Source organism: Halyomorpha halys, unplaced genomic scaffold, assembly GCF_000696795.3.
Source record: "Halyomorpha halys isolate HHAL.00 unplaced genomic scaffold, Hhal_1.1 Scaffold737.1, whole genome shotgun sequence".
Classification (NCBI taxonomy): Eukaryota; Metazoa; Arthropoda; class Insecta; order Hemiptera; family Pentatomidae; genus Halyomorpha; species Halyomorpha halys.
In genome coordinates, this window is record NW_027116386.1 from 141,598 (window position 1) to 155,965 (window position 14,368).

The following is a 14,368-nucleotide window of genomic DNA, read 5'->3' on the forward strand; positions in this document are numbered from 1 at the left end:
CATATATATACACATATATATATAAGGATTTGTGTGTGTGTGTATTTATTTAATAAGATAATGGAAGTATGAATTAGGTTCCAGTATACTTTTTGTTTTGTCCAACTATTTTCTAACCATATTGGGTGTTATGACATATTACTTGACCTTGATTCCGAAATGTCCTGACTACATTTTATTTCTAAATAAAGTTTTTAGTGAATCTTGATGCTTGATTAAATTATTGTATGTTCATTATTATAACTACTGGCAGATATTAAATACATCACAATTAAAAATTTACTGTAGAAAAAACAATTGGCATTTTTAAGGGTTGCTTTTAATGTATTTTATTTTTTTCTGATAAGAATTCTTAATAATTAAGATGTAAGTACAATGCCCTCTACCTTACCATGAGCATTATTATAGCTTACATGACAATGTATAATCAAAAACATAAGTCTTAAAATTAATATCACTATAGATAGAAAACAATTTTAATCATTAATCTATAAATATATTTACTTGTAGTGAAAAAATAAATAAATAAGAAAAATGCTGTTTAATACTATTAAATATTATTTATTATTTATATCTCAAATTTGCTCTTGATGTAGGCTACTACCCGAGTATAAAGCTAAATAGCATTTTTTCCCTATATTACCTCTGTCCTTGCCTACTGGAAAACTTTTCAAATGAGTTTGATGTTGTAATTTATCTAATTATCTTTTATTTCTTTAATATTCTATCATTTATCATTATTGCTAAGTATTAGAATGTACTTAATTAAATAGTTTTTAAAAAACCATCTAATTAATGGCAACTATTGGTTATTATAAGCCTAGGTGAAATGTTCATCATTCAAGCTCAGTTGAAAGCCCAGACGTTTTTTTTATTAAGCCCCCAAGTTTTTTTTAATTTTCCCCAAGATAGTCTCTAAAGTTGTTTTACTACTTAACTGAAAACCAAACGAAAGTTAGAGCTAGTGCTGTATTAATTGAGCTACCCCATCTGTAAAATAATTATTATTTTACTATTAAATCTAAAAATATATTATATAAATTTGCTTCCTTTGTGTGAGGGTGCTATCGAATATATGTCATAAGAGAGGGTTTATTGTATATACAATATGTTTGTTTATTGGTACATATTTCAGAGTTTTATTTTTTAATGTTTTTATTATCTTTTGTTCTAGAAAAAATGGTCTTCTTACTTTGTCCGATAATTATGCCACAGATGATGACGATGATGTTTCATCAACTGTTAGTAACGTGTCTGATCTCAGCATTTTGTCCGACAGTCACCATTGGAAACCTATGGCCAGTATGTATTGTATGAATGTTTATGTTAGTCAAGTTATGATAATGTTCGTGTATTGACTATTGTTATTTTAGGTTCGATGAGCTGGCTGGAGAAGCAAATGCTGAAAGGAGTGAGTCCCAGATTAGTTCTTAGCCAAATTACAGGGGATAATGCAGATCTACCAGACACCATCAGTGACTTAGCATTATGGAAGGTATATTCTGAAAATCTGTTGATAAATACTGAATCTTTTTTCTGTGTTATTGTTTATTTGAGTATAGCATTTTTCAAATGTAGTCTATTAGAAGAAAAATATGTTTAGATGATCCATGATATCATATCATAAAATATCATTTGTAAAATTAATTAATAATCATCATATAAGAAACCAATACCATGGATTCTTCAATCAGACTGGAAGTTTTCTGTTTCTGTTAGAAGTTGAATTTGTTGGCAACATGCATCCTTAATTTTCATGGCAAAACTCCTCACATCCTGATTTGGCATCCTCATCTTTTATTTTAGATTGACAGTCTGTTCTTTATAATAATTGATTAATACCTACATCATGTTTGTTTGTCTTTTCCACTCAGTATGATGCAGCCAACTAGGTTCAACATAAATAATAATAATAATAATTTGTTTTCATTTTTCATATTAACTTAATAAAGTACCATTCAGCAATTCAATTTTATTTTAAAAATCAATTTTTTCATCTTGAAAAAATATCTTCTCTTCCTCTTAATTATTGCTCTTCTATCACGGATAAGTGTGTGGAGTTTACTTATTATAAAAAAATATATACATCTATAACTTTAATAAATATATAATTTTAATTGGCCATAACTATTTTATGTACCTATTTAAATTAAAATATTGGCAATTTTTTTTTATTTCTTGATGAATATTTTGTATTCAAAGGAATCTGGTGATTAAATAGTTTTTCAACAATAACTCAGGTTTTATTATTTAAAATCCAGTTGTTTAAATGTCATTAATCAAATGTTTTAAGTAATTTATCAACAATTAATATTTTAGTTTAGCCTAGTCTATTAAATTGCTTTTCTTTGTTATTCTATGAGTGTTAGTAAATGTATTATTGAATAATAAATAAGGCTTATTTATCAGCCTTTTTAACTTTTTTTTCTTTTATAGCTTATATTTTCGTATCTTTCCGAACCCCCAAGAAGAAACCCACTTCCAAAAGTGTATAGTCTAGATCATGTCGTTCAACTCATTAAACAATCCAACAAAATCATAGTTTTAACAGGAGCTGGGGTAAGTTTATAATATCTTATTTATTTATTATTTGAATAAATATGTTCTTAGTTTCAAATATTGATGAATTTTACATTCCTAAAATGATTTTATTTTTTTAGGTCTCGGTTTCTTGTGGAATACCAGATTTCAGAAGTAAAGATGGCGTTTATGCAAGATTGGCTGTGGACTTTCCCAATTTGCCAGATCCACAAGCTATGTTCGACATCACATTCTTTAGACAGGATCCGAGGCCTTTTTTCAAATTCGCTAAAGAAATTTACCCAGGATTATTTCAACCTTCCCCGTCGCATAGGTAGGGGGAAGATCATTTTTGTTTTAGTATAAATTATTTATCTAACATATTTCTGTTGCTGGTATGCCAGTTTGGAGTAATGGGTTAATAAAATGTACAATTCTAAAAAAATTATTATGAAAGAGATGGTAAGGGCTTGTGTCAAGAAGAAACAAAAAATAGTTCTAAACTGTTTATTCATTGCCAATATTTCGACCCACACTGTAGGTCTTTGTCAGACTTAAAATAAAAAGACACAAAGAAAGTAGAGTTGATGTTTGAGTAGAAAAGGTATAAAGGTGGAGGCATATAATCTATCAAAAACTTGAATAAATTGATAGGGAGAATAATAATAAATATGAAAATTATTAATTAACATATTAAAGAATAGTGAACTGATATATCTGAGTATATATTATTTAAAGGATCTATTAATTTAATTAACTAAGGAGATATAATAATTAACAAATTAATGATGTTGAGGCAATAGTGAATGTTATCATAGGAATGAGTTAGAGTTTATGTATTAAAAAAAATTATTTTGCAAATTAAACTGAGTTGAGTGTAAATTAAATGACCAGAAAACAATAAGGAAATATCATAAAAAAGGTAGTATAATGAGGAATAAGAAGAAAGAATAAATTAAAAATACCTGTGGTGAAGAGTGGAGATGTAAACAAGGGACTGATTGTTGAGATTTCGTGGGGGGAGAAAGAATTACAAACATTGGGTCAAGTATAAATATATCATATAAATAAATCTTGTATCCATCATTTAAATAGATAAAAAATAAAATTAAAATAAACATATAAAAAACAAAACAAATACATGAAATTAAAGTGATAATATTAAAAGAAAAGAAATTATAAGAAGATAACATTATTGAAGTAAAGTGTTTCGGTAAAGTATTTAAAGATTATTAAATATAACGATGGAAAACTAAACATAGACAATAGTTTGGATAATGATAACAAAAAGATATTTGTATTGATAGTGATTTTTGTTTCTTGTTGAACACAGCCTGTCCATCTCCTTCATATTCACTTACGGTCAATCAATTTTATTAGACGTAAAACATTGTTAATATTAATATAATTTGACAGTCCAGAACTATATTTATTTTTTACTTTATTAACAATAATAATTTTATTAATATTGTAATGTTGTTAGGTTGCACAATTTGTAAGAATTGGTTTTCCTTCTAAACAATCTTATTATCAATCCCTGGAGTAATTTAGAAAGTGGGCAGTATCAGTTCAAATAGTATTTTTAAATATCTGAAACTTAAATTTATAAAAAAACTTTGTACATTTATTTAGATTTAAAAAAAAATAAAATCTTTAATTCATAAAATGATGATTGTTAGAAAATGTTAATAAATCAATTCTAGGTTTTAGGGGAGAGATCGAAAAAATAGCTTTTTATTAATTTAAATGAACTTTTTTTTTAATTTTACAAATATAATCTTGATATTGTATATTCTTATTGATTTTTAAACTTGTTGTAAACAGTTAAAAAAACACACAAATAAAATATCTTCCTGATCGGGCCTTAGAGTTCGGCCCAAAACTGTACTGAGACACACCCTATATTTAGAGGTTAGACTGTGTTTGTAAAAGTATATAAAATATTTTTCTCTGCCTTTCATGTTTAAGCTTTACAAAGCCTCCATTAAGTGTCGATTTTGACAATGGAGCACTAACTCTGATTTTATTTACCATTATTGCCATTTTAGCATCAGACTCGACTAAGTACATGAGTTTTGTTAAATTAAAAGTTTAAAATTTCGGCAAACCATTATTGTTGTTATTATTACTCAATAGAGTTGCCTTTCCAATTGGCTTTACCGCACAGTATCAAGAGTATAATTGATGATTCCTTATCCATTTTTCTTTTTTATTATTATTATAATGTGAACGTAATATATAAATTTTTAATTGCACAGGTTTATCAAAATGATAGAAAGACATAAAAAGTTATTAAGGAACTATACCCAAAACATTGACACATTGGAAAGAGTTGCTGGTATCGAAAATTTGATCGAATGTCATGGTGAGTTTTTTTTTTTCTTCTACATTCTCATTTTATTGATGGTACTCTGTAATAATGAAAATCAATTTTTGCTCAGGTTCTTTCGCCACGGCTACTTGCACAAAGTGTGGCCACAAAGTCTCTTCCCATGAAATAAAAGAAACTATATTTGAGCAGAACATACCATACTGCACTAAATGTAGTACATCGGAAACAGGCGGTTAGTAAATATCTGTAATATTTATAATATTAAATTAATATACCAAGTGACTAAAATTTGAAGTCTTGAGACCTTAAAATCTCCAATATAAAATCGGCATATTTTTTTATTAGTTAGTAATTGAACAGAACTTTAGTCATTGTTACTCTAATAGTAGAATTCAGGTATAATTAATGATGTGGTATAGGTTATTTTATCTTAATTATCAGTTATCTATAAAATTTTAATGATTTATTTGCCATAGACAATGCATTATTATGATATTTGAGAAATCATATGAACTGTTATTATTAATTTAACATTGTTGATCTAATCGATATTAACATTGCACCTGTGTTATTTTCAGATAACGTAAAAGGTATTATGAAACCAGATATTGTTTTCTTCGGAGAAGGACTGTCTGACACTTTTCATGATACGATGGCCTTAGACAAAGACCAATGCGATCTTCTAATTGTAATTGGATCCTCATTGAAAGTTCGGCCAGTAGCTCTTATCCCAAGTAAGCAGCTCTTGTGTACCTTTCTTTAGCTCTTAATTTTAAGACATATACATTTTTATTAGTATTTCAAATAATCAAGTAATTATTTGTCTGGAAGTTTATTAATTTAATTTTTGGTCAATATATTTCTTAAAATAAGCATAAGTCTCATCGTGAGAATAATTTTACTGGACTCATCTGTTAAGTCGCCTCTGTACTAAAAATCAAAATGATAATGAAACTGTTTCTCAAGTTTTGTAGGTATTCTGTCTTACAAATGAAAGTTTTGACGACTAAGTTTTATTAATGAAAAAGTAATAAATTGGCACAATTTATATACATTTCAAAGGCTTCTTCCCCTAATTTAAACATATTTGACGAGGTTTTATTTGTATTTTACTGTTAAATTAATTGGTGACGGTTTAGTGTTGTTACTTATAAACTCCCTTTCTTATATGAAATAAAATCATTCTACATTATTTAGAGTTAATGATAACACTAAATAATTGATGCAATTTAAAAAAATCTTTTAAATAATTCGATAAATTATTCTAAATTTTTAATGAATTAATGCATGTTTTTGTTGATAACTTTTTTTTCTATTAATATGCTAGAACTTTCTACCCCTCCAGTGGTTGCTGACTCCCTTTTGCCCACTAGATTGATCGTGTCTTAAATTTTTAAAAAGATGTGTTTTAAGTTTTATATAAATTGTTTCGTTTTGCTTGAATGGCTGTCTATACCCTGCTGGATATACTTTAATTATTGTTATCTATATCCTCTTTTATTTCCATTATGTAGATTAACTAATAGTTACAATGAACAGACTTCTAACAGTCTAACTTCATCTGTTTCTCTTCAGCAGTTCTAGACTATAAGTGAAAGTTATAATTATTTAAAAATGCCATCAACGGTGAAGGTCTTATATTGTTCTTTTATTTCATAGGTTCGTTGCCAGGTGATGTTCCCCAAGTTCTAATTAATAGGGAAAGACTTCCTTATATGAACTTTGATGTGGAATTACTTGGTGATTCTGATGTTATCATTGACCATCTGTGCCGAGAGTAAGTTGCATATTTACTAATTGTTTTAATTTCTAATGTTTATTCAGTAATAACTCTTGAATACATGTATGAATAAGTTAGTTTTTATGTTTTTAAGGTATGTATAATTTACTTATTAATCTGTAATTGCTAGGCTTGGAGGAGATTGGAGTCAAGTATGTTGGAGAGATAAGCCTGTGACAGTTTGTACAGAACTTGATGTACAAGCTTTCACATCAGACTCTTCAGATTCAGGGTAATTTCCTATTTACCAGTTTTATTTTTCATAATTGTTTTGGTAATATTGTTTCTTTTATATACGTGTATATATTTTTTTTTTTTTATCAGTTCCAGCGAAGAGGAAACCGAAGAAGCTTCAAAGGAGTCTGAAGTATCAAAAGTTAAATGCCAGAAAATAGGAAAGAGACACATTGTTGGTGACGAAAATACCCGTCATATATCACTGGACTCTTCTAGGGATAGTGGTATTGGAGAAAGTAGCAATAACAGCAGTGACAGAACACTTTCGCCCACAAACACTGCAAACATCCCGTTTGCTTCATCCCCAGACAAAGGTAAGTTTAGGATTGAATGTATGATCCATGATAAAAATTTGAGCATTAAATAATTATTTTTGAAAAACTTATTAAAAGTTCAACTTTAAATACTCTGTATTATGTTGCCTCTCTTTAAGTCATTTAGAAGCTTGCATTGTTAACCAATTTCTATCAGAAACTATTTGAGGTCAAAGCAAATTCTAAGTTAATTTACTCAGAGGGGGGGGGATGAATTTTTTCATTGATCTTAGTAGTTTGAAAATCGATATAAATGAAAAAATAAATCTATTAAATTGTTTATAGAAGCTAATAAAGAAAAAAAAAAGGACTGAGTGAAATGGAATTTTGTTTGATAGTTCTTTTTTTTTTTTTTTAGAAGTGAATTTTTAATATTATTATTATTATTAAAATTGTGAATATTATTGTAACTGTGACAATATAGAAGTTGGAAAATAGCTATATGTATTTTATTAATATCGTTAGGGATTGTGGTCATAAAAGGAAAGAATTTTAAAAACATAAACTTCACACGTACAGTTCACATTTACACTCATCTGTGTGTTTTCTTTCTTGACCTTTCTTTCTTCACCCCAAACAAATTCTACGTGACTTATTTATATATTTATGAAAATTTGTTGAATCATGTTTCAGAGAACACATATTATTGCGTACATAAGAGAAGATATGTCTTCCCAGGAGCTGAACTTCCTGAAGATGAATCTTCGGAAAGTGCGGATTAAAAGAATTTTTTTTCTTTTCTTTCTTATGTATGTATGTGTATATATATATAAAACTTGTTACTATCGACCCTCGACATTCTGATAGTCAATTTGTTCATTTAAATTTCTATCAGAAATATATTAGTGTAACTTGACCTTATATATATATATTTATAAGAATTATCATTGGTGATAAAATATATATATTTGTGTGTGTATATATATAAATTAATTTTTTTTTTTTTTAAGGCAATTTGCAAATATTTATTTTTTTTTTTAGTTGGTTATAAATATACAGTTAAGTTTGTGGTGAATGTATTTCACATAGGCTTTGTAAATTGTATCTTGGTATGCATTTGTATGTACAAGAGGGAAGCGAACCATAGGTTTTTCTTTTTATTCCTTTTTTTTCCATATTTAAACAAAAATTTTCTTAAATGGCATCAGTATAGTTAATGGTCGATAAAACTTGTAGTTGTTTATATATTATATAGGCTTATTTCTTTTAGTCCAAAGTTAATTAACTATAATACAAATTTTTTTTTAATTTGTATTTATATATCAATTTATTTTGAACAAGTTTATTAATTTATACTGTTTTCTTAGATTTATTAGCACCTATATCAAAAGGCGCAGAGTTATAATTTAATTTTTAATGTTTTCCATCCTTAGAGGTCAGTTTCCCTCTGACAATGTTTTTGTGATATAAGCTTATTATTTTTATATTAATCTCTATTTGAAACTTATAGATAACAACAAAGACTTTTTCTCTTATTTTATGTTTTTAATTTTAATACTTAGTTTTGTCATGCATCATAAATGGCTCTAAATATTTAAATGATAAAACAAATAAAAATATTTCGAGCTGTTGTCGATTCATGACAGTAATTGGAAAACTGTAGTTACAAGTTAGTTAATATGAAAGTAGTTAACATTTTTTTTTTTTTTAAGACAATCAAATGTGGTTAGAACATGATAGTTCCTTTGTATTTTGTCAAGTTACTGTATTGTTAAAAATAATTTTAACACACACAAAAATAAGTGATTATAAAAGAGTTTTATATAGACATTTAAACAAGTTTTATATGCGGTCCGGGACCTGGTACATTTAAATCACACCAAAAGAAAAAAAAAAAACGTCATTAATAATGTATATGGCTTATTTTTACATATTTGAAGACATTTTTATACATAAAACTGCTACTGTGAAAATTTGGCGTTTTAAATACAAAATAAATTTGTCAACTGATCTTCGTTAGTTGTAATTTCTGGCTGTGGCAATGTATTCTAAAGTTTAACCCTGGAATTGTCAAAGTAGCTATCTGATAGGATCCCAGAGTTCATAATGACTCCTTTGAAATTTTGACAGATTTAGTGAAATATTGTAAATTTGTGTAAGCATTAACATACATGTAATGTTTATGTTTTATTTGAATGTATAGTTCTGAATATAAGAAATAAAAAAGTTATCTTAGAAATTAATTGAAAGCTTTTTAATTTATAGTGCGGCTGATCATATTTATCTTATGAAAGATTATAGAAAGGGAGGGAGGGACGAGGAAATTATTTCTTCTTAGGAAATTTCTAATATTTATTAATTAATACCTTTATCATGTAGATAAAGTTAAAACATGAAAACTCAAACTTAAATCACCAATTGGTTAATCATGATTTCTGTTTTTTCTATATCGCTTATATAATATAAAAATCTTACTTCTCACTAATTCATTCTTAATACAATTTATTCATATATATTTTTTTTTAGTACCTTCATTAAAACTGATGAATTCATTTTATGAAATATGGTTCACTATTTATGCAATTTGTTAATCTGATTTTGTATTTTTTTTAATATCGGCCACAACACTTCGTGAATAATCTGCTGAACATATTATTATAGCATAAATTCACAAATTTTAACAATTATTAATTTAATTTTTTTTACTATAGAAGGAAAAAGTTAAAATATTATTTTTGTTAAAATTAAAGTACTAAAGTTTTATAGTAAACGAATTTTATGGCATAATTTTTTTTCTAATCAAATAGTTGTTAGGATTGTGATATTTGTGGTGCAAAAACATCAAGAACATAAGCACGAAAATAAAACAACAAAAAATCAAATTATTGAGCGATCATTATTTATCATCAGATGCTAAAATGCTCGTGTTCTCATTTGAAATGAATTTTTTTGACAAATATTTTACCTTTAGATTATAATCATCAATAAGAGAAAATAATTAATCAAAAATGAGTTGGTAATTTTTTTCTGAAAATTTTTTTCCCATCTATTTATATTATTTATCTTTTCTTAGGTACTTACCCTTTATTATTATGTTTTATTTTTTAAAAATTATTTTCTACATTTCAAGACTATTGAAAAGCAAGCCAAAGTGTAGTTTATGATTTCACTATCACGTTCCTCATTGAAGAATAGCTTTATGGCATGTTTAGAAAATTATGCGAATAAAAGGAGGATGTTCTCTTTCTTTTATTTTAAAAAGCTTACATTTTTTAAGATTTATAATGTGTCGAGAGGTTCATTGGAAATTGAAATAAATTTATAAGGAAATATATAGTTTGAGATTATTAAAATAAAACAAAAATATAATCAGAAATTTTAACTGTCTTCCTCGGTGTATCGTATCGTTATGAAGATTTTCGGTCGGCTTTACTGTAATTATTTGTATAAAAGCTGGTCTGGTCTTAAGGTTCTGCAATAAAATATGTAGTTTGTAATTATTTTGTTTATTTACTATGTATCTATTGTGTAAAAATAATTTGCATGTTTACTATGTAATATTTATGTTTATTACTGTATAAGACTGTGACTTTGACTTGTTCAAAGAATAAATTTGTAATGTCTAATATGTATACTCTACTCTTTACTTATAAAAATGGTGGAAAAGTGACTTTTTTTTTTTTATTACATTATATTTTCTTATATATCTGTAGATTATTTGTGTTCAGTTTTATGTAAACATATTAAAACTAAAACTGTCTTTAATTTTTTTTTATAACACTTTTCTATTATTTGTTTTTGAAAGACTTAAAAGAAATTGTATTTTATTGTTATATTTACTTTTAAGATTAGCAAATGTTACTCATTTTATTATAGTTCTGTCTTAAATGTTTAGTTATGATGATGTGTATTGTAACATAATATTTTTAACAAGTTATGTTGAAAAAATGGGGAAGCTCAAAAATGTTTTTCTTAGAATCCAATTCTTTGTATTCATATTCTGGTCTATGGAAAGATCAGCATTTGGTAAACGCTATGATAAATTTTATAGTTTCTTCCGCTGTTAAATTATATCATTTACTGTACAAATTGTACTTTTTTTGCTAGCTTTATAAGTAAAAAATTATTTGTCAGATATTCTTCCTACAAAGAGTAAGTTTTATGGAGATCTGAATGAAAAAATAAAGTATTATTTTATTAAGGTATTGATAATTTGTAATAATGGTTTCATGTTTTGATATATTATTGTTGTGTTATTTTTGCTATAAAATTAAAGTTTAAATGTTGTTTTGTTTTCTTTTTATTAATTTTATTATACCCGATTAATTTAAATAAACTGCAGCTGATGAGGAGTAGAGGAATGTTAATAGTTCTTTTAAAGAATTTTTAATTTATTTACAGAGTTTGAAAATTAAATGTACAATTTTTTTTTTATTATGTATCATTCTTTTTTAGTGTCTTATTCAAGGCGTAATCAGCAATGAATAATTTTGGCACTCGGTCATTAAACATGGTAACTGTCAGTGTTAAAATGTTTGTTAATTTTGATATTTTACCTTAAACGAGAGGTCACTTATCCTAATTGAGTACAAACTTTTTTCCTTTAAAACTAAAAACTCATGAGTTGAAAAATGGGGCTAACGTTGGCCTCAATGTATAAATATTTAACTATTTTTTATTCCTTTTGACCGCACCCCTCACCCTTCATATTTTGAAAAATATGGTAAATCATTAAAATATATACATATTTCTTATACTTATAAAACTGAAAAATCTATTAAATCAGCCCTAGAGAATCCAGTGAAGCCAAAAACTTCAATTAGCAATAAATGACAGGTACCATATTTGTTAAAATTGAATGATAAATAGCTGAAGCAATTAAGAGCCTTAAGTCCAAATAAGTATCTTTAAGTTTTTACTCGAAAAAAAAAATAATGTGAAAATCATTTATTAGTTTCATCATTTATTTATATATTTTTATTATGTGCTCCACTGCATTAGGGCAAAGGTGTTAGGTAATGATATTCATTTAAACCAGTGGTTACTAACCTTTAGAAGTCTGCAGATCTCTAAGCTGGAGGAAAGTGATCTGTCCCCGAAAATATTTGAATATTAGGTTAGTCTAAAGTCTATTTTGATCTATTTAGCTGTTAAAACCTCTCAGATAACAATAACAAAAATATGTGTAACCCTAGCATCCCAAAGCCCACTGGTATTTAAATTAATAGGATATGAACATAGATCAAACAATTTGTTTCGGGACTGTAATCAAAATATACAATATTTATTCAGAATATATATATATATTTTTATTTGATAATACAAAAAGTAAAAGTGATATTTTTAAATAGAAGTTAATAATTATACAAAATAGGGAGCAAGAAATTATTTAAACACTTATCAAAGTACTTTTCTATTCCTCCCTATTATAAGTTATCTCACATATAAAATAAAACATACTATAATTTTTAATTATAAAAATAGAAGCTGAGGTAGCTAATGTTATTGGTAGGGATAGCATACTCTATTCTCCTTCAAAGAGAAAGTGGAACTGACCACACCCTTGGAGCTCAAGAGGATAATAGGAATGCCTCCATTGTAATTAAACTGAAACAGAAGGCAGCCAGTGATTCGCTCCTACTTCTCTGCCACGCCTCCAGAATTCATCATAAGGCCTGCCTTTTCAGCTTCACTTTTCCTGGCAGCTTAACCTCTCCTTAATACTCCTTCTTTCAAGTTTTGAGGGATCACCTTAGCATTGGCAAATAAGAAGGGTTCATATCCAGTTTGGGGAAGTTCAATTATTTCGTGTGGAATAAAGTCTAAGCTTGTTCTAGCAAGAAAAAGAAAGTAACTTTAGGTACAGCCTGTCCATTCCATCATGCCCTTGGTTGGAGAGTATATAAGGACATTTAATTCAAATTTTTAATACAAATAAATAAATCTGTTAGAAAAACAAAGCATTATGCCCAAGTATACTTTTTTAATTTTAAGGAAAGTAATGTTTTATTTTGCCTATAAATTAACAATTAAAACAAAAGAATACTTTTTTTTATAAATGTAATGCATCACATTTCTTAAATTTTATAAGAAATAAATTATAGTTTCTTAGATCAATACTAGATAGGCGAGCTGAATATAAGAAAAAAATATTCAATCAAATGAACACAAAAAATTATGCGAAATATTGACACATCTTCATTAGCAAATAATTCAATTGTCCAGTTTCAGAACGTGATTAATATTTTAATGGTATATATTAATTGACAAGATATACAAAAATATAAACTAACAAAGAGTAAAGAAAATTAATTCTGGGACAGACTCTTTGAAATCACTACACTACAAAAGAGTTTTCAATTGATTATTAATTTATGTTTCTGAAAAAAAGAAGCTGAACTGTTAGATCAACAAGTGTCATTAGAAAAACACAAGGTAACAGTACTAAAGTGTCATGTCTGACCTTCAGGATCTAAATCGCATAAATTCAAATCTCTTAATGGTGTCATTTTAACTTTTTTTTTACCGTCTTCCTGGTCATTTTAGACATGCACGAGGGTCAGATTGAGTAACGGTTTTGAATAAGTACCAATACTGATTTCCAAGAATAATTAAATATTGCCATTTTATTGCCACTGAGGTGAAAGTAAATATTTATGGTGAATCCATAGTTCGGTAATTCAGGATTTAAAATAAAAATCATACAGGGTTAAGAAAAATAAAAAATGTGGAAGAGGAACTTATTTATTTTAACATTTTGAAAACTACGGACATCTTTGTCCTGATGATATATGATTAGTATCTTCTACCTTTACTTCAGATAACTGATGGAGTAAAAAGTGATAATATGAATAGCAAATTCCTATGTAAGCCAAAAGAGGAACAGGATGAAAAAATAAAAACTATCCTATACCCTCTTTAATATAATTTTCGGTATTTATAAATGATAAAAAAAAAAAAAAAAAGTTGCAGAAAGATTATTAAGTAAAAATCATTTACAAATATAAAATAAATATATATTTACAAAAAAATATATAATGGAAACAGCTTGTAAAATGAAAGAATATAATTGAATTAGAAAATCAAATTAGTCTTCATCCGATACTAGGTCTTCATCAATACCCAGATCTTCAATATCTTGAAATAGCGATTCATCAACCTTAACAAACTCTCCACCTGCAAAAAAAAAAATAATAATATAATTAATAAATTTTAATATGATATACATCGACCTAATAAATATAG

General features: G+C 26.7%; 2 protein-coding genes across 3 annotated transcripts in view; one reads left to right on the forward strand and one right to left on the reverse strand.

Moving 5' to 3' along the window:
• Positions 1 to 7,924, forward strand: part of Sirt1 (Sirtuin 1) — an 18,419-nt gene extending 10,495 nt beyond the window's left edge. For both annotated transcript variants that reach the window (XM_014428675.3, XM_014428676.2), the window contains 11 exons: positions 1,175 to 1,302; positions 1,374 to 1,495; positions 2,437 to 2,559; positions 2,661 to 2,854; positions 4,779 to 4,885; positions 4,962 to 5,084; positions 5,431 to 5,586; positions 6,512 to 6,629; positions 6,763 to 6,864; positions 6,957 to 7,183; positions 7,817 to 7,924. In XM_014428675.3, coding sequence (XP_014284161.1) covers positions 1,175 to 1,302; positions 1,374 to 1,495; positions 2,437 to 2,559; positions 2,661 to 2,854; positions 4,779 to 4,885; positions 4,962 to 5,084; positions 5,431 to 5,586; positions 6,512 to 6,629; positions 6,763 to 6,864; positions 6,957 to 7,183; positions 7,817 to 7,905 — 1,489 coding nt within the window. In that variant the 3' untranslated portion in view covers positions 7,906 to 7,924. The remainder of the gene's footprint in view (positions 1 to 1,174; positions 1,303 to 1,373; positions 1,496 to 2,436; positions 2,560 to 2,660; positions 2,855 to 4,778; positions 4,886 to 4,961; positions 5,085 to 5,430; positions 5,587 to 6,511; positions 6,630 to 6,762; positions 6,865 to 6,956; positions 7,184 to 7,816) is intronic.
• A 5,927-nt stretch (positions 7,925 to 13,851) lies between these two features.
• The window catches only part of LOC106685773 (RWD domain-containing protein 1), a 3,814-nt gene continuing 3,297 nt past the window's right edge, over positions 13,852 to 14,368 (reverse strand). Inside the window, exon 5 of the mRNA XM_014428681.3 lies at positions 13,852 to 14,299. Within this exon, the coding sequence (XP_014284167.1) occupies positions 14,211 to 14,299 (89 nt within the window). The 3' untranslated portion in view covers positions 13,852 to 14,210. The remainder of the gene's footprint in view (positions 14,300 to 14,368) is intronic.